Source organism: Apodemus sylvaticus, chromosome 16 (genome assembly GCF_947179515.1).
Source record: "Apodemus sylvaticus chromosome 16, mApoSyl1.1, whole genome shotgun sequence".
Classification (NCBI taxonomy): Eukaryota; Metazoa; Chordata; class Mammalia; order Rodentia; family Muridae; genus Apodemus; species Apodemus sylvaticus.
The window spans coordinates 6899516-6926684 of NC_067487.1; the positions used below are offsets into that span (position 1 = coordinate 6899516).

General features: G+C 44.3%; 1 protein-coding gene across 1 annotated transcript in view; it reads left to right on the forward strand.

Moving 5' to 3' along the window:
* The first annotated feature begins 7343 nt into the window (after positions 1-7343).
* The window catches only part of Adamts16 (ADAM metallopeptidase with thrombospondin type 1 motif 16), a 125353-nt gene continuing 105527 nt past the window's right edge, over positions 7344-27169 (forward strand). Inside the window, exons 1-3 of the mRNA XM_052159967.1 lie at positions 7344-7403; positions 7521-7623; positions 12996-13324. Of these exons, the coding sequence (XP_052015927.1) occupies positions 7344-7403; positions 7521-7623; positions 12996-13324 (492 nt within the window). The remainder of the gene's footprint in view (positions 7404-7520; positions 7624-12995; positions 13325-27169) is intronic.

The window sequence follows — 27169 nt, forward strand, 5'->3', positions numbered from 1 at the left end:
GTTTTGTTTGCTGGTTTTCTGCCTTAAATTTTATTAATAAACAGCCTCTTCATGCTCTTATCTCTCATGTACTCTGTGTGTCTTCTTTAATTACTTTGGGGGATTATTCCCAAATATGGGGTAGGAGGCTGAGCGTATGTTAGATTTGGCCATGGAGAATCACTATGGGTTAATACTGTTCTTGATATCAGTGTTAATTTTAAGATGGATTTTAGCCAATTTCTCATGTACTTAATCTTCATCATCCTGATTTTTAGTAGAATCTGACTTCACTTTGCTGCCACACACATCAAAGGGCTCCCCTTTGCTTCTCAACCTGAGGGACTGTGACCCTCTGGAACTGAGAGCCAAAATCAATCCCCCCCTTAAGTTACTGTGCCATAAAGGAACAAATATGAATGTGCATGGAAAATAATAGCATCAATATAAACACACACGCGATGAGGCTTTTAGCAAAACACAGCCATGGAGGTGAGCAGAGCTGCTCTCCTCTATCCTTTGCATTATTCAGCCTTGAAGTTTCGCTGGAAAGCCACGGGGTACGTGAACGGCATCACGCAGCTTCCGGACACTGCTTTGTCAGCAGAATGTGGCCGAGCGGCGGCAGTGTGACCATTTCAGACAGAGAGTGCTCATGCTTCTCATGCAACTGCTTCCCGGGAACCAGGCAACCACCATGACAACATTCCCATGCCAGCCTGCAAGGTAGGATCAGGACCACAGGCCAAAGAATTCCAAGAGAGCAAGCCAGACATCCTCTTGCTGGCAGCTCCTTCATATTCTGATGGCTTCCGGTGCGGCAGCAGCTGATTGGCAGCAAGATTCCCCAGTTACTGTTAGTTCTGGGTCCAGTGGGATAAAGCAGGTCTACTAAGTCATCCCTCCTTGCGCCCCTCGCCCACGGTCCCCCATGATGGACCATGTAGCCGGACTTGAACATAGGCTGGGTTTTTACTCTCAAGGTGTCTGAACGAGAGCTCCGTGATAGAGTCCACACTCTGGGATAGGAAGAAGGTCATCACTTGCAGAGGCACATAGAACACTGGCGCGGCATTTCTTGGATGATAGTGGCTATCACGATTCATGATGAAAAATTAGTACAGTAGCTAAGATGGGACAGAAAGAGGAAGTGGGGGGGGGATGCAGGAAAGAGAGAATCCCACAGTCTGGAATCTGACTGCAGCCTCTCTCACTAGCTACGATTCAACAATGACTGTATAGTTAGTGTTGGTAGTGAAGTTTGTCAGTGTGGACAATACTCCTTTCACGGAGAGAGATTTCCAAACAAGAGGGTTAAAACAACAAGGACTCACTTAGTGCCTGAGCTAACATGACCTTGAGTGTAACCTTCCTCACCTTCCTCCTTTCCCAGATACGTTAAAGAAGCTCAGAAACAAAATGTTACATTAAATACACCCTAACTTCCTGTGAGAGCTTTGTGATGTAGCATTTTACTTGTCAGCTATCTATGTTGCCTGTGCCCCTTAGGGACCACCTGTGAATTCATTGAAATCCTAGTAGGTCTTTAAAGATGAGATCTTCAGAACCTATCAAACTCATATATATCACTAGTATGAAGAAAATGGACTGGTCCTCATTTGCAACATGACTCTGGACATGTCCTGTTCATCTACCACTTAAATTAAGCACCTGTGTGTTTTTAAAAAGAAAAAAAAAACTCTTTAATGAACTCTAACTCTACTTCATGCTCTAATTGAAAATTTTTTTCTGCAATGAAATCATGAATCCCAGTGCCATCTGAGTGGAGGTCTCGGTCAGTACTGCTGGACTCTGTCTCCTCCTACACCACTGCTTACACAACTAAAAATTATATACTGTTAATATAGACATTTATGGATTGAATACTATTGTGATTAGTAGTATAGATAGTGTAATTCAGAGAACACAGTATAGCACTGTGTAAATTGTTACTGTTACTGGATATAAGCCTATCCATGTTCAGTTAACAGAAGGAGATAAGTGCAAGTGCACAGCTTTGAACTGGAACCCCAGTGGCTGTCTGCCCTTCTTGCTTTCAGCTTCTCTTTCTTGCTTTCAACCAACTGTGGCATCTTAAAAGCACATCATGTATTGAGCAGCAGATTGCAGGAACCCAGGGTGAGCTGTAGATTATAGAGTCCAGGCTGGTTCTACGCTCCCCTCTCAGCCGTCAGGACAGTTCTAGTCTGTCCCTGAGACCTAGGGAATACAACCCTATCTTCACTGAGGTCCTGTGGCCAGATAGAGCTTGAACAAAGGATCACAACAAACCATGCGCCTAGGGCAGGAGATCTGGTACAGTAGAGAAGTTCTTCAAGCACTCTGATTTCCAAAGCTATGCTCCCTGTGATCACAGGAAGCCCTAATCAATAGGATACAGGGTTGGCCTCAGCCCTTACTTTCCCCCAGACTGAAACATTTTAATTTCTTTCATAAAAGTATTTGTATTTCTTCTAACTATGCTTAATTTTCATGATGGAGGGGAAGTTCTATTTCCAGGTTTAGAAAGCACCCTCTAGTGGAATCAAATGAGAGGCTGGGGTAGAAATGTCCTGAAGTCTGACCTAGGACAACCTTTCCATGAACAGGCGGAGTTAGTAGTGACAGGTGTGGTAACCTGAACTGCTCTGCCTTCTCTGTAAGGTAGCTGCTCACCTGTGACTTGTGAGAAGGAACCTGATGGCTTCGTGGCCCTCCAAACTGTGAAGTTACTGGGTAATCCCCTGTCTCTGTGCCAATGGAACTGTGCTCTTCCAGTCAACGTGAAGTGCTAAGTACTGATCCAAATCGTTCAGAATAGAACATGAACTGCAAGTCTTTGCCACCAGGACCTCTCCTTAGTTTTCATTCGAGTATTTATGACCATTGTTATACTGGCTGGTTTTACGTGTCAACTTGATACAGGCTGGAGTTATCAGAGAGAAAGGAGCTTCAGTTGGGGAAGTGCCTCCATGAGATCCAGCTGTGGGGCATTTTCTCAACTTGGTGATCAAGGGGGAGGGCCCCTTATGGGTGGTGCCATCCCTGGACTGGTAATCTTGGATTCTATAAGAGATCAGGCTGAGCAAGCCAAGGGATGCAAGCCAGTAATTAATGTCCCTCCATGGCCTCTGCATCAGCTCCTGCTTCCTGACCTGCTTGAGTTCCAGTCCTGACTTCCTTTGGTGATGAACAGCAATGTGGAAAGTGTAAGCTCAATAAACCCTTTCCTCCCCAACTTGCTTCTTGGTCATGATGTTTTCTGTAAGAATAGAAACCCTAAGACAATTGTGTTCCTGACTCTTGGGCTGACTTCTGTGCAGAGTAGACCAGGGATCACAGTACAGATGAAGCAGTCCTTGTAGCATGCACACACACACACACCTCTGTCAATTCAGTTGTGTAAATAACAGTTTTGCTTTCCAGGTAATATGTCTATGCCAGCTTGTATTGCTTAGAGTCAAAGCTTATGTGCTTCACAAAAGCCTAATGACATAAGTCCTTACCTAAAATTCTGCTTCCTCGGAGGAAAAATATGGCTCTGCTTCTCCAGTCTGGAGAAGGCAGCATGGCAGAAAGGCCAGCACTTTGCAGCTTCTTTATCCCAGACATTTGGCTAAGCACTTCTGTTTTCTCTTTTTTGCTCTCTCAAAGGACTTTCTTCCTCCTGTACTGGTAAGAATGGAACTGTGACCTCCTTACCCTGAGAGTGTCTGCCTAGAGGTACTCCACCAGTGCATCACAAAGACTTCTTAATGAGCCCCTGCTGTCAGAAGGAAACAATGCAGCCTCCCAATTAGAAGAAGCAATGCATCCACATAGCATATAGTTCCCCCTGACAAAGAACCAACAGTAAGTCCTGGCCTTCATGGGCCACTGGAGTTAACTGCAGTCATAAACAATTTGTAAACCAATGGGCCAAGTTCCAAAGCACCTGTATGCACAAAACCAGACAGCAAGGCAGATTCTGTCCAGGCTGCAACAAGCTGACCTAGCACTAAACAAAGGTAACAGAATATGTAACTAAACAGGGACCCTGATGTGTGAAGGCCTGGATTCTCAGGAAACACCAAGGTGAAGACCGTTTGGGCCCTTACATTGGAGTGGGACATTTCTACATTATAGTAATTTACATTCTGATTTAGTGTTTATGTTCTCTCTATACATTCGGAAGACCAGGCACCAATATTGTAGGGACAAACCCCATGAAGTGGGGGCATTCAATTCCACTCACACCCTTCAGGAGGACCCATATTCTGTTGCTTACCCTCCCCCACCCTTCCCTGAGGCTCCTCCTGGAGGCTGGGATGAGAGTGTTACTGCACTGTAACCTCTGACCTTCTGCTCTTCTCAGTCTCAGGCAGCCATGTGCTGTCCCTAGGGCCTGGTTTTAGCATGAAGACTGGATTCTTTGCACAGGCAAGGGGAATGGAAAGAGTCTGCCCTAGTAAACATCATTGCCTCTTCACAGTGGAAAGAGTCTCATTAAGACTGTGCTAGGTTACATTGTAAGAGTGAATATATAATTTCAGCCATCTGTCCTTCTTTGTGAGTGTTGGAACTTGTGAAAGAAAGCCCCGGGCATCTCCACAGGACAGTCTGGATCCCTTCATGTCACCCTGGCCAGGACTGGGGATACTTAGAACACCCACTTACCAAACATATGAGGCTCTGCACCCATCCAGAAGAAGCCCTTCTCTGTCTAGGGGTCGTTTTGGAGAACTTGGAGTGCTGCCCACCTTGGTCAGCATGGGCTCTGAGGAGTGAGCTAGGAAGGAGGAGGCACAGAGGATGCAGGTGTTTTAAAGTCAGTCTCAGATTCAGACCTTTGCATAAAAGTTACAATGTACGTTAGCAACACTATTTTATGGTTGCTGGTTATATCTCAACTTGATACAAATGGGACTCCCCTGGGAAGAGGGAATTTCAAATGAGAAAATGCCTCTACCAGATTGGCTTATGGGCAAACCTGAGGTACATTTCTTGATTGATGATTAAGGTGAGGACCAGCTCTGTAGACTGCACCACTCCCAGGCTGACAGTCCTGCTTACTGGCAAGCTGACCAAGCCAGGAAGATTAACTCAATAGGACAGCACTCCTCCATGCCTTCTGCACCAATTCCTACTTCCAGGTTCCTGCCCTGATTTCTGTGGATGCTGGAATACAAGCCAAAAGATGAAATAAACCCTTTGTTCTCCAAGTTGATTTTCCTTGTGGTGTTTTATCACAGCAACAGAAACTCTAAGACAATGAGAGTAAACATAAAAATTTTAAAGTCAGTTTGAAACTATTTAGCAGCCATAGGTTCTTTCTGAGGGCTTCTAACATCCCCAGCTGAGCTTTGACCAGGTTTATAGTATCAGGTTTATAGCACCAGGTCTATATCTGGGTGCTATGGGTCTAAAATCTGACAAGAAAGCAAGTGGCTATCCCCAGAGCAGCCACACCACTACTGGACCGGTGACTAATTCTTGCTGGCAGATTGATATGGTAAAGTCATAGCAACTGTGGCTGCTTGTGTGAAACCTTTGTAAGACTGGTCCCATCAAAGTTCCATCACAGACAAGCCCTGTAGGGATGACAGATAGTTAAAGGTTGCAGGAAAGAGAGAGCCATCTTTCTCAGTGACATAACCACTGGTACATTGCCCATGTTTCAGTAGCTAACCTCCCCATACTCATTCAGGGAGCCCTAATTCAAATTCAGTCTCTCCTTCCCCCTCCCTCCCTCTCCCTCCCTTCCCCTCCTCCCCCTCCTCCTCTCCCTCCTTCTTCCTTTCTCTCTCTCTCTCTCTCTCTCTCTCTCTCTCTCTCCCCCCCCTCCCCCCCGGTGTGTGTGTGTGTGTGTGTGTGTGTGTGTGTGTATGTGTGGTTTGTATATGCTAGGCCCAGGGATTGGCATTATTAGAAGGTATGGCTGAAGTAGGTGTGTCACTGCAGGCATGGGCTTTAAGATCCTCATTGAGCTGCCTGGAAGGTAGCATTCTGCTAGCAGCCTTCAGATGAAGATGTAGAACTCTCTGTTCCTCCTGCATCATGCCTGCCTGGATGTTGCCATGCTCCTACCTAGATGATGATGGACTGAAACTCTGAACCTGTAAGCCAGTCCCAATTAAATGTTGTCCTTTTAAAAGTTGCCTTGGTCATGGTGTCTGTTCACAGCAGTAAAACCCTAACTAAGGCGCACGGACTCTCTCTCTATCTGCTCTCCTACCCCTGTATGTACCTGTGCCCACACCACGGCAGACACTCTCAGTCATTGTTGGTCACAAAAGACACTCAGACTCAAAAAACATGCACAGGTCATGATGGTCCAGGGCACAGGCCTGGAGTGAGAACACTCATTGGTTGTCTTGGATGAACCTGGTCTAGGCTGGGGCTCCTAGACTTCCTAATAGGATGCCCTGGGAACCCAGTGATCTCACCCCCTGCTCTCCCAGCAGGACAGCCAGAAGCTAGGGTGACCTGAAATCAGCCACTGCTGGCCAATTCAAAACTAGAGGCTTGGGAAAGAAAGACAGCTTCCTTACAGCCCTGCCCTGCCCAGCCCTGCTCCGCCCTGCCCAGCCTCCACTCACCCCTTTGCTTCACATGCCCCAGGGCTACTAAGGGCTCACTTTCATTCATAAGCAGATCCACTTTCCCCTATATTAGAAGGGAAAGCGGATGGCAACAGGGCTGTAACCAGGGGAGGACTGGTTACAACTGAATGCCTGCAGGGCCTGTGCTGCTCAATCTTGCCTCAATCTTAAGTGAGAAGTCCCACAGAGTTGCAGCAGTGGAAGGTGGCAAAGGATTTTGGATTAACACACTAGGACAGTTTTTCACAAAAGCAGAGGGGTGGATAGCTAGATACTACTGTGTCCTGCCCTTGTTTCTACCCCCAGGTTCTCAAGTAGGTGGACAAAACACCCTCCTGCTGGGTTATAGGTGCTCAGGGTTATAGGTGAAGGATGCTGATGCCCACTACTTACCACGGGTCTGCTTCATCGCCTCTCCCTGTCACTCCTTCCTGACCCTCCTCCTGGTACCCCTCCTCCCTGCTTTACTCCCTCCTCTATCCCCTCCCCTCTCCTCTCCTTTGCCCTCCCTAGCCCTGCCCTCTCCTTCCCTACCCTCCTCCTTGCTGTCCCAAGGTTGGGGCGGGTGCTCTGCCGCCCCCGCTACCACTGCCACTCCACCCCCTGGTGCAGAGCGAAGCTGCAGTGATAACTCTGATGTGCATGGTGAAGTGGCTGCCTGGAACCCCTGCGATTTGGCCGGGTCGGTTCTCTGCACATTAGCACACTGCTAACAGCGGGACTATCCAGTGACCAAGTCTAGCTCACTGAGCTGAGTTCTGCGAGTCCTCGGAAACGGGGGCCATGGAGCCCCGTGGTTGCACTGCGCTCTGGGTGCTGCTGCTGGCGCAGGTCAGTGAGCAGGTGAGTGGTGCTCGGGCCCCCAGAGTCTCTGGTGGCTGGAAATGCATTCCGTCCGCCCTCAGTGGAGCTCTGGAGTGCCCGCATTCTCACTAAGGTGTCCTCTTTTTTTCTCCCTAGCAGACACCTGCGTGCGCCCTGAAACCCTCAGCTGCAGCGGCTGGGAGCCCGGGAGACCAGCATCCTCCCCCATCCTCCGGGTCGGACTGGCTGGAAACCGGAGGTAAGTTCCTGTGGTGTGAGCTCTCGGTTCCTCACAGGTTAGCGCCCAGTAACCTCCCTAAGCTGGTCTACAATCCTCCTGGGGCTCAGGACGCCAAAAGCTTTGAAGATGCGATCTTGCTTTTTCTTTTCCTTGTGAATGAAACGCTCACGAATGACTTCCGACCAATGTCTGTATTGTATTTCCTAGTAAAATGGTAAATGGCTAGCCAGTGTTATATTGGAGAAGGGGTGATATTTCTGAGTGTAGGAAGACTCTAGACCACTCTATATATTAACACAATGAACACACCATTAATGTATACACCAAATCTATCTTAAGCAATGTAGTCCCCATCCAGCATCTAGCTCCTCACCTTTCTTTCACATTGAAAAAAGCCTTCTCCACTTTGACTGTCACAGGAAGAGACAAAAGGGACCTCTTTAATATCACTAGCACAGGGGACATTCCAAGGAATGTTAGTGCGGTGTCCTGGACCTCCTTGGACCGCGAACTCAAATCTGAGTCTTCTGCAAGGTTCAGTGATTCCCAAGTGGCTTTGCCCGTGAGATGTCCTAGCAATGACACCTGCTGACTGACAGAGCAGGCTAGAGCACTTGCTAGGAGGTTCTACTTCCCATGCTGGGTCCGCAGCAAAGGCAGGACTTTACTCACCCTGTCTTTTCCCGGGATGAATTAGCTTGATATTGTTAGCAAAACTGGCGACCAGAGGCGAGCCAGGTTTAATCTTCTCGGCGGATTTTCGAATATATAAACGATTAAAGAGTTGACACTCCACTTCGGAAATCCTTATTATCGCTTCCTCCACGATAAACTTACAAGAACTGAATTCCTCTTACTGGATACAGGGGTTAAGAAGGAATATGAGTCTCGACCATAGAGTGCCACTGGAGGGCGCCAGATGCAAGCAGTACAGTGGTTTAGACGCTGCAAGGCAAAGCCGATTGTGTTTGAAACCCACCCTCTGTCACCTGCATCTCCAACCCTCTTCTGATTGTCTTCGAATTCCCAAACCTCACCACCTACAGGCGGTGTTCGAGCTCTAACTTTGGACTTTGCTCTACTTTCAGAATAAAATTTTTAAAAAAATCCATAGGGACTCTAGATATTTTGGACATGTATTTATTATGTGTGTAGGGTACATGGTGCTGTAGAGGTCGGAGGAGATCTTGGGGGAGTCCAGGGATCAAATTCTGGTTGTCATGCTCAGCTTGGAGCAGGCTGAGCAATCCAGCCATCCCACTCAGGACACGTTTATTGCACTAATGAAGTGTTATTCAAGATGATGACATTATAAACAGAACTCGATTCAGGAAGAGAAGACAAGCTTAGTGCCTGAGGCCACGGGCAGGCTTCTCCTGCCTGGTCCCTCAGTCCTGGACCCCAAGGGCAGTGGTTCCCTGGGAGACTCTTACTTGCCTGGTCCTCACATGCACAGAATGTGTGAGTCCTTGCAGGTGGTGCTGGCTTTGTGAAGACAGGATACCCCCCCCCCCCTTTCCTGGCTCTCAAAAGAGAAAGAGGCAGAGCAGAAGGGAGTCACCTGTGACCTTCAGATCTGCGTAGTGCGCACGGCCCGTCTCCACAATAGAAGATAATTTCTTAATTAACTCTTTTGAGCTACTTTGGGCTTGGCCTAAAGTGAGACCTGTGAGGGTTCTGGCTATTTTGGCTGCATTTGTGAAGTAATTATGCAGTAGGAAAGAGAGTCGCATGCACCCCTTGAGGCAATGATGGATAGCTATCTTGAGATAAATTGGATTATCAAGCATGAATGTGTCAATTTACATTTTGATGACTCTTTATTGCTTTTTATTTCTTGTTTCCTCCATGGTTTTCTTCCATATTTGTCATTGTAATAACGTCCATGGTTTCTTCCAAGAGCATGGCACAGATTTTTTGCTTTTTAAAAACTTTGGGCTTCCAGATCTCAAGTCAAAGTTCAGAAGTTCTTTAGGCTTTTAACTGGGGGATAGAGAGATTACTCAGAGGCTAAGGGTGCTTAACACCTGCGCCTCCCTCTGTTCTCATTTATTGATCCAGGTAGTCTCATTTCTAACTCAAATATTATATATGAATGTAAGTTTTACATGTGTGTGCACACTATCAGCTCTCTAATAAGAGAAAAGTGGTATATTTGTTTTTCTGGGACTTATTTTACTTACTTTGATGATCTATGGTTGCATACATATATTTGTCTACAAGCAAATGACTTGGCCCTTTACCCTTTCCCCACTGTGTGTGTGTGTGTGTGTGTGTGTGTGTGTGCACATGTGCACTTGCATGCACATGCGCACTTACATGCACGTGCATGCGTGCATGCCTGCTGTCTTCTTGCCTGTCATTTTCCATATCTGTTCACATGATGACTAACACCTAGGCTGATTCCATAACTTGGCTACTGTGAAAATGGTCCAATGTCTCTGTATATGCTGACTGGATCTGAGTACATATCCAGAATTGTTCTGGCTGGATGAAATGGCTGTAATCATCTATGTACAACGAAGCTCACTAATTAGGCTAACAACAATGACTTGTGCCTCTTGTCTTTTTTCCATTACCTCTGAAGGAGGGGAAGGGAAGTAGCCAGAAGTAATACGGAATCCAATGGGGATTCAGATGTTCTAGCTCATGATAGCCCAGAAAACCTGCCTGCCCCACAGAGCAGAGAGCAGTGGCGGTGTCACATGAGAGAAAGTGCTTTGGTGAACTGCAAACCACCAGTGGACAATGGATACACCTACATTCTCTCTTCAGACTTGCTGAGTCCTGCTGTGCTTCCCTGCCCCCTTCACCATATACCAGGTTGTCTGATCCTCCATAATCCTACACAAAATGTTACAGAAACCAGAGTGTCTTACCCCACCAAAGCAAAATCAAGGGCTCTGGTGCAGGTGCCTGTCAGAGCCTGCTTGGTCGCCTGCAGAGCCTGCTGCCTCCCTATTTGCCGCCTAGCCAGCCAGCTGTTTCCACTTGTATGGTAGGCCTAGATGTATAGATTAGGCTTGGAAGTGGAGGATGACACATTTCAAAGCTTTGGACTAGAAGAAAAAGGAAGTCTCAGTAGCAGAAGCCCTGGCGCCATGCTCTGAAATGTGGCAGGCACCATAGCCAAAGTCTTGGTGCCCTCCAGTCCTCACCTTGCCATAGTTGTCAGCAGGAGAGAATCCATTCGGAGTCCCTGCCTCTGACCTTCAACCTTCATGACTCTCCTAAACCCAACCACATGGCTTTTGTGGCATGTCAGTTGCTGCTGTCTGTGCTTCTGTTGTACCTGTCTATTGCTTGTCAGAAGAGAATAGCAGCACACAGACAAGTGCCTCTGCCCACTCAAAATTAACTGGTGATAATTACCTGGATTTTACTCACCTATAACCAAGTCATACTTTATACATGTCTTAGTTAGGGTTTTACTGCTGGGAACAGACACCATGACCAATGTAAGTTTTATAAAAGACAACATTTAATTGGGATTGGCTTACAGGCTCAGGGGTTCAGTCCATTGTCACCAAGGCAGAAACAGGGCAGCATCCAGGCAGATATAATGCAGGAGGAGCTGAGAGTTCTACATCTTCATCTAAAGGCTGTTAGTAGAAGACTGACTTCCAGGCAACTAGGGTGAGGGTCTTAAGCTGATACCCACAGTGACACACATACTCCAACAAGGCCACACCTCCAAATAGGGTCACTCCCTGGGCCAATCATATACAAACCATCACAATACAAGAGTCTGAAAAGTGTATCCACTCATGTTGAATCAGAAGCAGAACCCTGGTTATCAAACATCTAGTAGAGCTACCTCTTAAGAGACTATTGATAATCCATAGAGGAAACGTGTGTTTAGAATGTTGGAGTGGATAAAACTCCAGATGTCTGTGTTTCCTATCTGGAGGATGACCTGCTGAATTGTTGGGCTAGATCCCTCTATTCCCCCTGTTTGAAGTGATGGGCTTTGCAAAGATGGGCTTGCATCTTACCTCACTGTAAGTTCAGAGAAAGGCCTGACACCATGCTGGCCTGTTGTGTTTAGCAATTAGGGGGAAAAAATACAGGCACAAAACCCAGCCAACTTTCATATATAATTGGACATACGCCATGCTTAATTACATATTTCAAAGACTTAAACTAAGCTAGCTAATCTGAAACTTAAAAAAAAAAAATATTTAACCTTGGCCTCCACAAAGCTACCTTGGCCACAGGTCCCAGCTGATAACATGTCTGAGCAGTCAGCTGTGACCCTGATCTAGAAGCCCCGCCCTTGGTGCCTACCTCCTGGAAAGAGCCATCCCTGGATTGTGGACACAGAGAAGATATTATTGGTGATGAGTAGGGAAAGACCTGCTTATTGTCTTTAAAAATTAATACATGATTTCTCAGAATGGCCGGGGCCATTTCCAATATGCATAGGGTCAGATATCACCCAGCTCTGTAACCCTCTCTGCTTTCTGTGGACTTTCTGTGACTTTCTGTGACTTTCTGTGGCTTTCTGTGGACTTTCTGTGACTTTGGGTGCAGTCCTAGAAGATGCTGTAGTCTCAGCCGTGTAAGTCTGACAGAGTCTGGGGGCTTCCTTTACTTTTTATAAGTTGTTTTAGTTGAATCCTCTTCAGACCAAGACACCAGAGAATATAATGGTAAGACCTGACCCAGGGATGTGCTCCCAGTGATGTCACAAGAACCCAGCTGGATAAAAGGGAGACCAGGCCACAGACAGTTCCACGGTGACTCAGAGGTGCAGCACATGGGCCTTTCTCTATAGTGATCTATGAATCCCGGTGTGTGACTCGGGGTGCAGCACATGAGTCTTTCTCTATAGTTATCTATGAATCCCGGCATGTGACTAGTCTGCATTTCCTCCTGCGTGTTCAATGGTTTCAGAATTAAATAAATAGCAAGAGTGACCATCATCGTTTTTTGTTTATGTTATTTTAATTACAGCACATTCGGCCAACATTTTTTTTTTGTCAGTTCAGTGAAGGTTTTTATACAAAACATAAAGTGTATGAAGAAAAGAATGCTTCACAGTCTTTGTAAAACACAAGAGCACCTTTTCATTTCCAGCCAGTAAGAGAGGAGGGGGTAATTTCAACATCCAACCAGTCTCAAATTCACGTGGAGAGATAAATAACAGAGCTGAAGGAGGAAATGTTGGAAGCACCCTTCAGATAAATCTCTGCTGCCATAACACTTTATTCCTGACGCAGCAAATTCTACTACTCATAAACGAGGAGAAAAATATACCACATCAAAGGAGAGCTGCTCCTTCAGGATTACAGTCCATTGTTTACTCATGGAGCCGCTGTCAAGTGTAGGCACTGTGAGATTCTTCGCAGAACCCTGACATTACTCAGCGTCTTCTCTCTTGATTTCAGAGTATGACCTGGTGTCTGCCTATGAGGTCGACCACAGGGGGGATTATGTATCCCATGACATCATGCACCACCAGCGGAGGCGGCGCAGAGCCGTGGCCCAGCCAGGAGGAGATGCCCTGCACCTAAGGCTGAAGGGCCCCAGGCATGACCTCCACCTAGACCTGAGAGCGGCCAGCAATTTGATGGCTCCTGGATTCATGGTGCAAACTCTGGGGAAGGGAGGCACCAAGTCAGTACAGACGTTTTCGCCAGAGGAGAACTGCTTTTATCAAGGATCCTTAAGGTCCCAGGAGAATTCCTCAGTGGCCCTTTCTACCTGCCAAGGTTTGGTGAGTACAGACAGCACTAGCTCTCCATAGGCCGTGAGATGCTAATGTGGGGGAGGCAGAACCAGGTTTCCAGAGAACAATTTCACCTGTTCTGTTACAGCCGTAGACATTTCTGTGATCTGTAACAGCAGGTGAAAATTGCCAAGTAGCTCGCTAAAATATTCTGTGATCTATTCTTGGGTCAATAGAAATGGTATTTGCACCCACTGTTTTGGGGTTCTTAAAAAAAAAGACTGTAAGAATACTTGTTTTTCAAAGAAACACACATGAGAAATTGTGGTCAGGTCTGAATACATTGATGATTTTTTTAAATTGTTAATTTTGTGTATGGGCCCATAGTGGAAACTGGAGAAACTGTCATTGTTTAGAACCAGTTATGTGTTAATGTTAAATGCTGACGGTTTAGTTGTCTTGGCTATTTGATGGGATGTGTGCAACTATTAGAATGTTGTGTCTGCCATCTTGACAATGACTGTGTGCTTATACATCAGGGAATTCATCCATGCAGAGGCCATGCTGATCGTCTCCAACTGGGAGTCTTTCTAGGTGCTTTCTGATCACTGGGTATCTAAACAGATACTGCTCCCAGCTTCAGGGAGTTCAGAATACAGACCATGTGGCCCAACTGTCTTTTGTCTTCTTGGTGTGACAAGAGGTCCTCACAAAAGTTGCTTTAACAAAGGTAGTTTATTTTGCCCCACCTTTGTCAGTGCCTGGCATGATATCAGAGAAGTCATAGAGTTAGTGGTAGCTGGTGACATCACACCTCAATCAGGAAGTTGGGGGAGATGGATCCCTGTAGTACTCAGCTTGCTTTCTCCTTTTTGTGTAGTCTGAGTCTCCTGCCCATGGACTAGTGCCACCCAAATTTAGAATGAGTCCTCCCTCCCCAGCAAACCTCATCTGAGCGGTCTGTCTCAAGTGTGGCCAGAGGCATGTTTCCATGGCAACCCTTAATCCTGTCTAGTTGAGAATCAATATTAACCTTCTCCACCATTATTCGTTAGAGTTACACAGGCAGAAATCTGGATGGATTTTCTTAAGATTAATTTCATATTTTACAAGAAGTACTATTAGAGATGGATGAATAAAGTGGAATATATAGGGAATATATATTTTGGATATATATATATCCAAAATATTGATTTAAACAAAAGATTTTGGCATTGATTGCACATCTCTGAAAAAAAAGGGCTTCTATTTAGTCTTATTCTGAATATCTTCTTTGGGAAGGTAGAATTAAATTCTTCTATCTCATAAAAAAAATCTGTGTATATGTATGAGAACAGTATATGCAGAAAGACTGTGTTCACGTGTTCATAGCTAACTCCTTATACTGCTTAAGCACATGCAAATGCTTTTGAATGCTTTTGAAATGTTAATAGTCTGTCTTTGGTAGAATTTGATCTGACTGTTACCATGCTTGCTTCCTTTGTGAAAGACTTTTGGTTGGAGAGTAGAAGTAAGGAGTTGCCTGAGCTAGTGTGGTGGTTACTTAGCATTCTTGATAAGCATGAGGAAACATGCATGATTTATTCCACATTACCAAGAAAAATAAGTCATCTGTAAATAAAGATCCAAACATCTCAGGTATTACCCAAAACACTAAGATATCCTTGGCTTTGTTCTCAAAGGATGTAATCTAGAAAAGAAAGTATCTGTAAGGCATGGCCTTCTAAGTTTAGTCACCAGTGGGTTTAGCCATATAGAATAGGGAAGGTACTTCCAGTTAGCACTGGAGATGAAGACCCACTGGTAACCTAGAGGTTCCCAGCAACAGAGCTCTTCCAGGACGCTGAGTTATTCTATGGAGTCTGTCTATGAATAGCTGGGAATAGTTTGAGATTTTTGACTCTCTTTGAACTCGATGTGAGTTAACAGCAAGAGTTGTAAATGTGCTTTGATGGAAGATAGAGACGTGATAAAAGTACACCAGAAGGCTTCTCTGGGCAATAAACGGGGTCCTAAGACTATGAGAATGCGCTCTTCTCCTGACCTGCTAAATGCACACAGTGCAACGTTTCTTTCTCTCCTAGCAAAAGGATCAGAGCTGTGTGATGTTGTAAAGGACAAAGTAAACAAAACCACAAAGTCCTCCATCTTTAGACAATACAAACATGGAGCTGGTCCCCAGGAAGCTGTGTGCTGGCTTGTTTTATGTCTGCTTTACACAAGCTAGAGTTATGGGGGACATTTAGAAAATGCCCCCATAAGATTCAGCTGTAGAGCGTGTTCTTAATTAGCGATTGATGGGGGAAGGCCCAGTCCATAGCCGGCAGTGCCATCCTTGGACTGGCTTCTGTAAAGCAGGCTGACCAAGCCACAGAGAGCAAGCCAGCAAGCAGCGCCCTCCATGACTACTGCTTCAGCTTCTGTCTTCAGGTTCCTGCCCTTGTTGAGTTCCTGTCCTGACTTCCCTTGTTGAGGGACTGCAAGCTAGAAGCATAAACCAAACAAACTCTTTCCTCCACATCTTCCTTTTGGTCACGTTCTTTTGTCACAGCAATAGAAACCCCAACTAAGGCAAATTGTTAAGTCTGTTGTGTGTTCCTGATTGTGGTTCCTCTGTCTTTCAAGTCTGTGAACACTGAATGACAACTCCTTTCATATCCATTGGCATATCCACTCTCATGTTTAACTGGAGTCGGTGGTCCATCTCAGCCCTCAGATGAACTCTCTAGTTTTATTTGCTCTTTATTCTGAGGATAGAACTGGGTCCTCCCTGATGCCAGACAAGTGCTGTTTTTGTGAAATGCTGACGGTTGGAGCTGAGGTTTGCACAGGGCTTTCCTACTGACGCCATTCATGCTGCTCTCGGATGGGAGCGCGGAGAGAGAAGAACCTCATGCTGGTTTTTTGTTGTAGAGCCAGGGCTCGTGATGTGCGCCCACAGTGAGCAGGGAGAGGAGCGATAAACTCTGATTGGCCTCTCAAAGAGACCTGAGACAGGGGATTGTGTGGGGTAAGAGGAGAAGCTGCTGTTGGTTGGATGATGAGGTCAGGCTTTAGATTTCTTTGTGCAAACATAGATTGTCTCTGTGGTTTTACACAGGCCTGTCAAGTTCTACTGGGGAAATTCTGAGCCTGCGACAGCCAAAGACGTCCTTTCCATGGACAGTCTGATTCCTGCACACAGCCAGTCTTGCAGAGATGGCGCTAATTGTGCTCCAGTGGTATCTGGAGGCCTTTTCTGGAAAGGCAGCCTTAAGTGCTTAGTTATTTAAAGGATTTATGTCTAGTGCTCACAGGCCATAACCCTTCTTCATTATCATCCACACTTTGGCTGAGCCCAGGAGATATAATGAAGACGATATCTTGTCTAGTAGGAAATGATGTGTGCCTCCTGCTTATAACAGGGAGGATAAAAATATTACTTTTCATTAAAAACACACACACACACACACACACACTGCTTAAGAATGTAGCATGTTTACCCTTCAACTATAGAAAACGGTATATAGCTGTAAGAAAACATTATTTTCATGTGTGTGTGTGTGTGTGTGTGTGTGTATGTGTGTGAGTGTGTGTGTATGTGTGTGTATGTGTGTGAGTGTGTGTGTATGTGTTTGTGTGAGTGTGTGTGTATGTGTGTGTATGTGTGTGAGTGTTTGTGTATGTGTGTGTGTGTGTGTGTGTGTGTGTGTGTGTAGATCCACTACCCCAACTGCCTCCAGCTTCTGGGTTTGAACAAGATTCTCCTCACAGTCCTCATGGGAATGACTATCACTCAGAAAGGTCATTGATACTGTTGTCCTGTTGGTAATAAATACATACTCACCAGAGAAAGGATGAAAATATACTCACCAGATGAACTACTAACAGGAGCAGTTCTTTAGAAGTTGCAATCAGAGCAAGGGGTCCTGGGACAAGAAAACATCAGGTAAATAAATTGCTTCCATTGAGTTGGCTTATGACCGTGTCTGTGAGAGACTATTTTGATTGGTGATTGATATGGGAGGGCCCAGCCCACTGTGGGTGGCACCACCCCTAGGCAGATGGGCCTGGGCTGTGTAGGAGAGAGCTGAAGACGAGTTCCTGAGCAAGCCAGGGAACAGCATTCCCCCATGACTTCTTGCACTCCTACTTGAGTTTCCATATTGATCGCCCTTGGGGTCAGGCTGCAGCCTGAATGTGAAAGCTGAAACAAACCCTTCCCTGCCGAGTTGATCTTACTCCATGTTTTATCATAACAACAACAAGCAATCTAGAATGGTTCCGGTAATGAATGAATGAATGAATGAATGATGACTCTGCAGCTTACGCACTCTGCATCCCAGGGGATGCTTGGTGTCTGGTGGAAAAGAGAAGGGGACCGGTGACTCCCCCACAGGTCAGAAGGCAGGAAGTGTGGACGTGAGGAGAATTCATCTCATCCTGGTAGGAAGAGGGCAATATCCAAAAGCCACGTCCAAGCTCCCGTCCCATGTAGTTTGGTGGTTATGGCTAGAGGTAGAGACAAGGCAAGCATGTACGTGGGGCAGCTGCTAACACTGCTGAACTATGGAGTCCTGCAATAGCGCCATCTCGGAGCCTCGAGAGATAGACGTTTACATATTAAACTTAAAATTACACTGGATAAGTTCTCCAAGTGCTAAAATCATTTCTAGTCATCTTGGTTCTGTCTCTAAGTATTTTGATTAGAAGTATGTTTTGCTAAATAAACATATCTTCTTTACAAAGGTATCTGCTACATAACATTTTCTATCAAAGGGCATCATATGTATGCTGTCCTCATATGTGACACTCAGTAGGCATCTTCTGGTACACTGACAGTATAAGAGGCATTTTGAAGTGTTTAGTAAGCAAACTTCCTGGGCAAGGAGTAACACTGGAAATGCAATAGTAAGAGTAATAATTACTAAGAGAATGTATGTGTCCATGTGTCCATGTCTGTGTAACCTACTAAGACAGAGACAAATACTACCTCCTTGATTTAAGATCTTATTGTATATACATACATAACCTCAGTATGTATGTATACACTCAGAGTCTTCCCACTTAAAAAATGTGCAGTGCAGGGTGCTTTAATGCAATCAGAATTATACGGCTGACACCACAACTCTAACCAGACCTAGAAATATCAACCCTCCCAAAACTCTTCACTCAGTTTGCCCCTTTCCCTGGTCTCCAGCCCCTGGCTTCTGTCAGCACCTGTGTGTACCTAACCGGCTGTGTCGAGAGAATAAGATTTCTACACTTATTATTATTTCTTCACTGGCTAAAGTCATTCACTGCCATTGGGTATCACGATTTGCAGCCCCCTCTTCTGTGATGACCCCTGGGATTAGGAGAAGGGAGCCTGATGTGGATTCTCCCCTCAGGGGTGCGCACTCTGCAGCCTCTCACTCTCTGCTCATTGACCAGATGTGTCTATTGATCTGTTGCTCGTCATCTACTGTAAACACACCCTTCTCCACTGAAGTTGAGAAATGCACCAACATATACATGTATGTAGACATAACATAATAAGACATTAGGAATTGGTTTACTGCTGTGTGTACTTAGCACAGTAATAGCGTCTCCTCTAAGGTCTGCCACCTTCCTAGTTCATGACCGTGCTAGAGGTGCCAGGCTTTTTTTGTTTGGACTATCCTATGAATCATGCAAGAGTAGCTCTGCTCTCATCTTGTAACCTCAGGTTGTTATTTACTAACTAAAATTATTTTTCTTATAATAAATTATTGCTTTTCCAAACTTAAAAACAGAGATATTAGGTCTGGGATATAGTACAGTGTCAGAATATGTTTCAGGTACCTAGCACACCCTACATCCAAACTTGTCAAACTCCACTATCTAAAGAGAGATGGAAAGAGAAATTGAGAGGGGGGGGAAGGGGAGGGAAGAGCGAAGGGAAGGGGAAGGGGAGGAGAAAGGGGACTGGGAATAGAAGGGGGGAAAGGATGGCAAGGGAAAATGAGAGGGAAGGGGAGGGGGAGGGAAAAGAAGAGTGAGGGGGGAGAAGAAAGGAAGGGAGGAGGGGCAGTGGAGAGAAGAGGGGGGAGAGTAGAAGGGAAGGGGAAGGGGAGTATGAGGGAGATAGAAGGAGACTGAATATGCCATACATTTATTTTGGTGTACACATAAAGATAAAAAATTGTTTTATAATCCATTCCAGCTGATATCTTTCTACAACTAATGCTAAACACTCCAAATTCTGCTTTGAAGTCCGTAGAGTTTATCAAAACTGGAAGTTTTGATAAAACTACTCTAGAAGCTGTAAGAGCCAGTACTTCCACAAGAGTTTAGAAATCCATCTTGTTGGATATGGCAAGAATAGATTTTCTTAGAAGATTTCAGCTAGTTTTGTATTTGGATTGGCCTTCTATATAAAAAGTTGATATGATTTCTTAGTGACATATGGCATAATATTTGCATGAAATTTAGTTCCCCTGATATAAAACATTATTTTTTGTTTTGGCATTGCAGTGTAGAGTTAAGTATCATTTCTCTTAAAAACTACATCATTCTCTTGCTTTCAAAAATATTTCAAAAGACCATAAATGTCATAAGGAGCCCTGGTGCTTAAAAGTCCCCTCACACATTTGGAGAGCAGCTTGGGGGACTGGTTTGAATTGTACTCAGTTGTATTTCCAGCCACAAGCTCCAGGAATTCCCTGGAAACTCCAGCCATTGAGAGACTTTTCTACAGCAGCCAATAAATCCTAGAAAATGCTGAAGTTCTGCCAAACTTTCAACTGATGGAAAAATGTTCTTGGACCAGGAAAATGAGAAAGCAGGAGTAGAATGCAAGGAATCAGCATGGAGGAGAGACAACAGAGAGGATACATGTTCTGAAACATTGTCTGGCAACAGCATCCGCAGATACCTACTTCATCTTGGGAGGCCTGGTGGGGCCCTGCTCAAAGTGGGTTATAATGAGGAAGTTTGTAAGACAATTGTGAGAAAATAGTGGGTGGTTTCAGAAACATCTAATGCTTACATACAAACAGATACAATGTAAGAAAAAGTTTGACTTTGCTTTGGAGATTGTAATTTACATTTTGTTTGCTTTTAGGATTATAATTTACATTTCTCCCTACCCCTTTCTTCCTTTACACCTTCCTGTATAGTCCTCTTGCTCTCTTTCAAATTCATAGCCCCCTTTTCCACTAATTGCATGCATATATGTAAATATATGAATGTATATATATATATATGCATGCATATATATATATTTTTCTAACTATAACCTGTGCAGTGTGCAGTCTATATAATATTACTCGCATACATGTTTTTCAGGACTGACAGGCATTTGGTGGACTCTTTCCTTGGGAAGTCCACCTCTCCTACTCTCTGCTCTCCTCAGTTGCCTGTACTGCTTTGTGCAGAGCTGAGGCTTCATGGGCTTTCCCCATCCACTTTGGTGTGTCCATCTGTCAATGGGTGTCATTATTGTTCATGTTTGGCCGGTCATGTTGATGGAACTTTATGGGTGTAGGAAACATGATCTTACAGCAAACTCCCATTTTGTGACTTATACTTTTTCTGCTCCTTCTTCATTAGTGTTCCCTGAGACTTGGATGTGGGAGTGTTTTGCAGATGAGGTCATTTGGGACTAGACTCCGCAACTCTCCATTTTGAATGGTTGTGGTTTCCTGTAGGGGTCTCCATCTGTTGCAAAGAGAAGTTTTTTTTTTAATGATTATCTGTGGTTATATAGACAAATATTGATAGATGATTGTTAAGGATTATGTTGGTTTTGTAATTTGGTGGTTGTAAATTATTCTCTAAAAACCATGAGACCCATAGCTTTGAGTAGCTAGCAAGGTTTCCAGTACCAGGCATGGCTTTCTTCTTTTGGGGATGGGGGGACTTAACTTCAATAAAAGAGATGTTGGTTGCCTTCAAGATATGTGTGCCTCTATTGCACCCTTAAATTGAAATAAATGCAACATTGCCAGAAGTAGATCAAAGTCATGTTACATGAGTAACATGTAACCTTTTGTGTTTTACATGAGATTATGAGTTTTCCTAGAGGCCTAACTGTTGATGTTAAGTTGGTTTCTACTTCACATCTCTGGGCTCCCAGAAATAAGACTAGGACTCAAAATATATTTACAAATACCTTGGCTGTATAGCTAGGCTCTTCTATGACTAGATATAACTTAAAACTTCATCTTCTCAGTGAATCTTATGCCTGGCTCTATCCCAGAATTCTTTCTCCTTCCAAATGTCCCACCTCTATTTCCTGCCTAAGCCATAGACCATATGCTCGTTGACAGGCCATGCATCCTTACAATACATAAGATATTTTCTTTATACTTAACATGAGATGCAAAATAATAGAGCATTAGATAGGCTTAACTATAAGTCTATATTTATAGTAATATATGTTTTATTATTCTTACCTCAGTGTTTGAGATCCTAAGTAGTAGTGTGCATTGCCATCATTCTAAGCCATGGTGGGGCTTAGGCAGTCAAGGATGAGGCTATGAACATCTTTCGTACAGGGCTCTGTTTATTATAATGTCGTGTGATATTATATTTTTATTAAAAGACAACTGACTTAAGTGCTAGACTCTTTTGCAGAGACCTTGACTGTAAAGCAATTGGAGACTTGGTCTGGAGCAAACACCAGGTAGCAGGCAGGGAGGGTACAATGACAGGGCTTCCCTATTCATACTCTGTGGAGATTCTAAAGTCCCTTTGCGATGAAGCAGTCCCTCTCCTGGTCCCACCAAGGCCAGCAATCACATGCTTTCTTACCGTGGTCAGACTAATTAGAGCAATGGTTTCTATAATGATCCTGGGGTCACAGTGCTCTCATGTTCAAGCTCAGTATAGCCAGAGGATCCTTCATGACCAAGATCTCTCTGAAACCATCCCAAAGGACAAATGAGCATGGCCACTGTAATCATGGACTTTGAGAGATGATTTGTTTGTGGGACTGTTTTAGGAATAAGGGTGCACAAACTTATGGTGAAGGGATAGTGTTGCGCAAACCCAAGCCCCGAGCAGAGTCAGTGAAAAGAAGCTCTTCAGAGGCCCTGGCAGTGGGCTCTGAGCAGGGGAGCTGGTTGCATCTGTTTAGTTCACACAACTTTGCTTTCTGAAACTTCACTGGTATCGGGAAGTTTCGCTCAAGAGACTCTGATATCACCATCGAAGACCCGGAAGCAGTGGTGAAAGCTGGGGGGAACTGAGGGCGATTTTGCATTATTAAAATTCAGAAACTGCCCTCAAAACTTTGAGTATAAGGCGCTGGCTGGTTGCTGCTAGAATTCAGGAGCAGCAATGTGCATCAGGTGCCTGAGGAAAAGTGCAATCCAGGATTATCTTCAGTTACTGGACGAACTGCAATTGCCAGGTGGAGGTGAGTCTAACTGAAAAAGAAAGCAAGCAGGAAGTCCACAGGAGGAGGAGGAAATGGGAGGGAAAACCGGAAATGCACAGGGATAGAAAGGAAGAAGCTAGAAATCGGCCTTCCTGGATCCCAGGTTCCTGGTGTCATTCTGTGGAACTGGCAGAGGCACAGAGACAAAGCAAGTGGCATTTGAGGAGTATGCTGTCTGCCCCACAAAGAAAAAGTAAATGAGGAAACTGGAGACAAGCTCTTCACCGCGGAGAGTGTGGGTATAAAGTGATGTCTGTCCGCGGTCTATAATTTTGCCAGTGCAAACGTCAAATAAGGGCTTTAATAAGCATTCATAAAATGAATGACTTGGTCTTAAGGCAGAATAGAGAATTTTGTTGCTTAACAAAAACAATTGACGCAGCCACGGGTCTGTGGGGCTAATGAAGACTCCACAAGCAACTCACCCCATGTCTATACAGGAAAAGGGGAAGCCTGTCTCGGGCCTTGACCTCAGTAGAAGATGAGCCTGCCTGTAGGTGGGATGGAGCTGTAGAGACCTGGCATGCACAGGTGTTTCTCCCCAGGCAGGCTGTTTGCCCTCTTATGGCCCTGGTTAAAGTACGCTCTTTGTATGAAATAAAAAGCAGTGTAATTTTTTCCCAAGAGGCTTTGAGGCTGTATCTAATGACATGTGCAGGGATAAACTGGTGCTCAGGGGACTTGTATGTACAAGTGTATGTGTGTGTTTTCCATTTGTGAGTTTGGCGGCTCTAAATCATTTCTGGAGGAGCAACTGGGGAACCATTATCCTCGACCTGTGGTCAGAGTCTGAATCAAAGTGAGTTTATACATCAGCAGAGGCCTGTCCTTCCTCACTGTGGACAACTCGCAAGCATCCACACCTCAAAAGTGAACACTAAACCACTTGTCACTGTTGCCCCTATGTTCCCTATGTTTGGGGTTTTTGTTTGTTTGGTTGGTTTGGGGTTTTTTTTTTTATTATTATTATTTTTTGTTTTGTTTTTTTTTTTTTTTTTCTGTTTTGCTTTATTTTGGGTTTTTTTTGTCTCTTCTGAATCTCCAAATTTTATTATAGTCTAGAATGGTGTCATCTCTTGGCACTTACTGCAGTCTTATGCTTTGTTAGCAGCGGTTGGTTTTGTTTAATTTCTTTTGTTGTTTTCTTTGGACATTCATTGCTTTAAAACTTTTATGCAAGAATATTACCATTTTAAAAGGCACTAACTCAAATAAACAAAAAATTGAAGTTATTAACTAATTGGTGATAATTCTACATATTTTTTAATTTGAAAGAATTATAGGAAACTAAACAAAAGGTAGCTGTTTTAAAAACCATTCTATTTTGTTGTTGTTGTTATTGTTGTTGTTGTTGTTGTTGTGAGTCTAGCTTTTAATAGCTGAACCATCTCTTACCTATGGAGGCAAAGGCAGAGAGATCTCTGTGAGTTGGAGGAGAGCCTGTCTCACAGACAAACCTTGCTTCAAAACAACAACAACAACAACAACCCAAACAAACAAAAAGATCATTGGAAAGAATTTAGGTTGAGGGACTGGAGAGATGGCTCTGCTGTTAAGGGCACTGACTGCTCTTCCAAAGGACCTGAGTTCAATTCCCAGAAACCACATGGTGGCTCATAACCATTTGTAATGGGATCCGATGCTCTCCTCTGGTATGACTGAAGACAGCTACAGTGTGCTTATATAAATTAAATAAATCTAAAAAACAAAAACAAACAAAAAAAGAATTTAGGTTGGATTTCTATTTCTCAATGAATAGCAATTAGACCTAACCAAAGAAATGCTCATATCAAGTTTTAACAACAACAACAACAACAAAATCTAATTTGTCACAAAACTAATCATTCTATAAACTGATTGATTTTCAGCTTTATGTATATGATGAAGTGATATAAAGAAAACTTCATTAGATAGTTCCTAAATTACAAGCCTTGCATTGATCTTTGGCTAACATAGACATAGATTAAATACACTATAGGAAACAACATGGTATCTGTCCAATTCTGTCTTTGTGTCTTCTATAGGGGCACGGAGACACCACATTGGCTGTGTCTCAGCCTCTCAGATGTGCATTTTCTTTAATCAACAGGCACATGGCAAGGATGAGTGACTCTCGTGTGTGCACATTCTGAGAATGGGCCTTCCAGCCATTTGTGTCCTCTGTCAAAGTGCCAGGTGACATGTATACTGTACTAGTTTTTAGGGATGGAGAGAGGCCACATGTTCTATGGTAATAATCAAGCACACTAAAGGTGTATTTTCCTCTGCTAAGGCAGTGAACCATACAGTAAACAGTTCTTCAAGCAATGTGCAGGACTATCAGAGTCTCATTCTGCCGCTGAGACAAAACACGATGACAAAAAGCAGTTTAGGGGATCCCAGGTTTGCTTTAGCTTGCGGTTCTAGGATGCAGTCTAGGAAGAAATTAGACAGTGATGACTTAATTGTAAGGTGCAGAGAGAAACCCATGCACCCATGCCTGCGCTCACCTCACGACTTCTCCTCTGTACAGTACAGGATCCAAACATGCAGAACATGCTGCCCACTTTAGACTTGGTCATGATCCAAATGGGTACCCAAAGGATGTACCCCCACCCCATCCTGACCTAAACAACCCCAACAACTGAAAACTTGCACCCAACACGACTAAGAAGCTAACACAACAAGGACCTGGCACATACCACCAAAGAGTGTGGAGAAGCAGATGGTCTCTACACAGTCAGAGAAGATACTGGAGGAGGGATTAAATCAAGATGCTGGGTGACAGCACAGTTACGTGGGATGCAGAAGAACACCTTACACACGGATGACATGGTTTCATATGGTGGTCTAATGCCTCTCACTAGCCCGACAGCTTTCCACAGAGCTTCAGTCTCCATTGTTCATGGCTAGTGGGGATCTCTGGTGGTGACAGGGAGTAAAGGCTGAGTAAGGATACATCAAAGTCCCTAGCTTAGGACATGGTGTGGAGGAACTCTGTGACCCTGCTCTGTGTGAGCCCCTCTTTGCCCATAAGTAAAGGATAAAACACAGGCAAGGCTAAGAAAATTGCCACAATTACCATCCAAATATGGCCGGTGCTGACCTCCAGTGGAGTCCCACAATGGAATGCAAATATGATTCTAAAATAGTTTATTTTCTCCATAACCATCACTGGAATTATAGCAAGAGATTAAAAGTATAAATGTGGACCCTTTGGTCTGTCCTTCTCCAGGGTTGGGCATTGTTTACTCACTTTTAGGACTGCCGTTTATGTCCACCCTTTGGAAAGAAGGTTGTGTATGCTCAACACCTGGGAGATCACTTTATTTGTAACAAGGAGTCGTAAATGAATAAAGCGCCCGGGGCAGCTAACATCTGACTCTGTATTCCCAATGCAGCGGCCAAACGAGCTATAACCCTTGTTTTATTTGCAGAGATTATGGAACTGAAGCTTGGGGAGTTTTGGCTATTCTCTCTGCAGGTCATCACTAGGCAATAAAATAAAGAATGATGGATTATGGAATAATAAGCCAAAAGAGAAGCTTGCGTACTTTATAGCCGGCTCTATTTCTAGTTGAAATGTACACTTGTGGAAGACTCGAGAAAGCGTGTGGTAAATGCTTAATTATAAAGGGCAGTATGCGTGCCATGTGCAGGGTCACAGTCATTATCTGTTTCTGAAGGCCAGCACGATCATTTATCAGTTTCTGTGCCCATCCCCCTCACCAACTGCTTCCCTCATGTTGCTTAGACATAAAACATGGCTGTATGTTTACCAGCTAGGAATGGTTTGGATGTAATATCAATAATGGCTTCCCACCTCTCCCTCCAGCAGTCTGGTATGCCAGTTAGGAAAGAGCTTGTGGGGCTACTCATTTTAGTAAGGTTAACTACCAGGATCTTCCCTGCTTTAACATTTCCTGCCCTCCCTGACAAGCTTGGATGGCCCTGAGTACTTGTCACACCTCCTCCTCCTGGAGGGAACACAAGTACCTCTTGGTTCCTGAATGCTTCAGGAAATGCATTTGCAATTGCATTCATTTTCTAAAAATATCCTAATAGAGCTACAGTTTCCAAAGAATTTGACTGGAATTATGCAAAAGCTGACATTTACTTAAATTAGGAAAACACTCTTAAGATCGACTAAAACCTGAGAAAAGAGAAAGGTGAAGAGATGAGAACCTCCAGCCTTGCTTCCAACATAATTCTATGTTTAGTAGTGACTGGGAACTGGAGAATCCAGCTTAGACCTCACCAGGGAATCTAAGAACCCTGTGTGCCATGTGCTACCCCAGGCATTTGAAAACCACAGGCTCTAAGAGAACATAAACACTTTTGTCTTTAAGTGGGAGCAAGTGACTAATCTCCCAGATTGCAATTTAAATGTCAAAAGGTCTTCAAAGCACAAACAACCCTTAAAATTACAGTATCACATGGCAGCTCTCAGAAATGTGTATTTTACAAAACGTGCAAAAGATAATACTGTTAATGGTAGTAAGACTACAATATGCATTGCATCAAAAACTCCA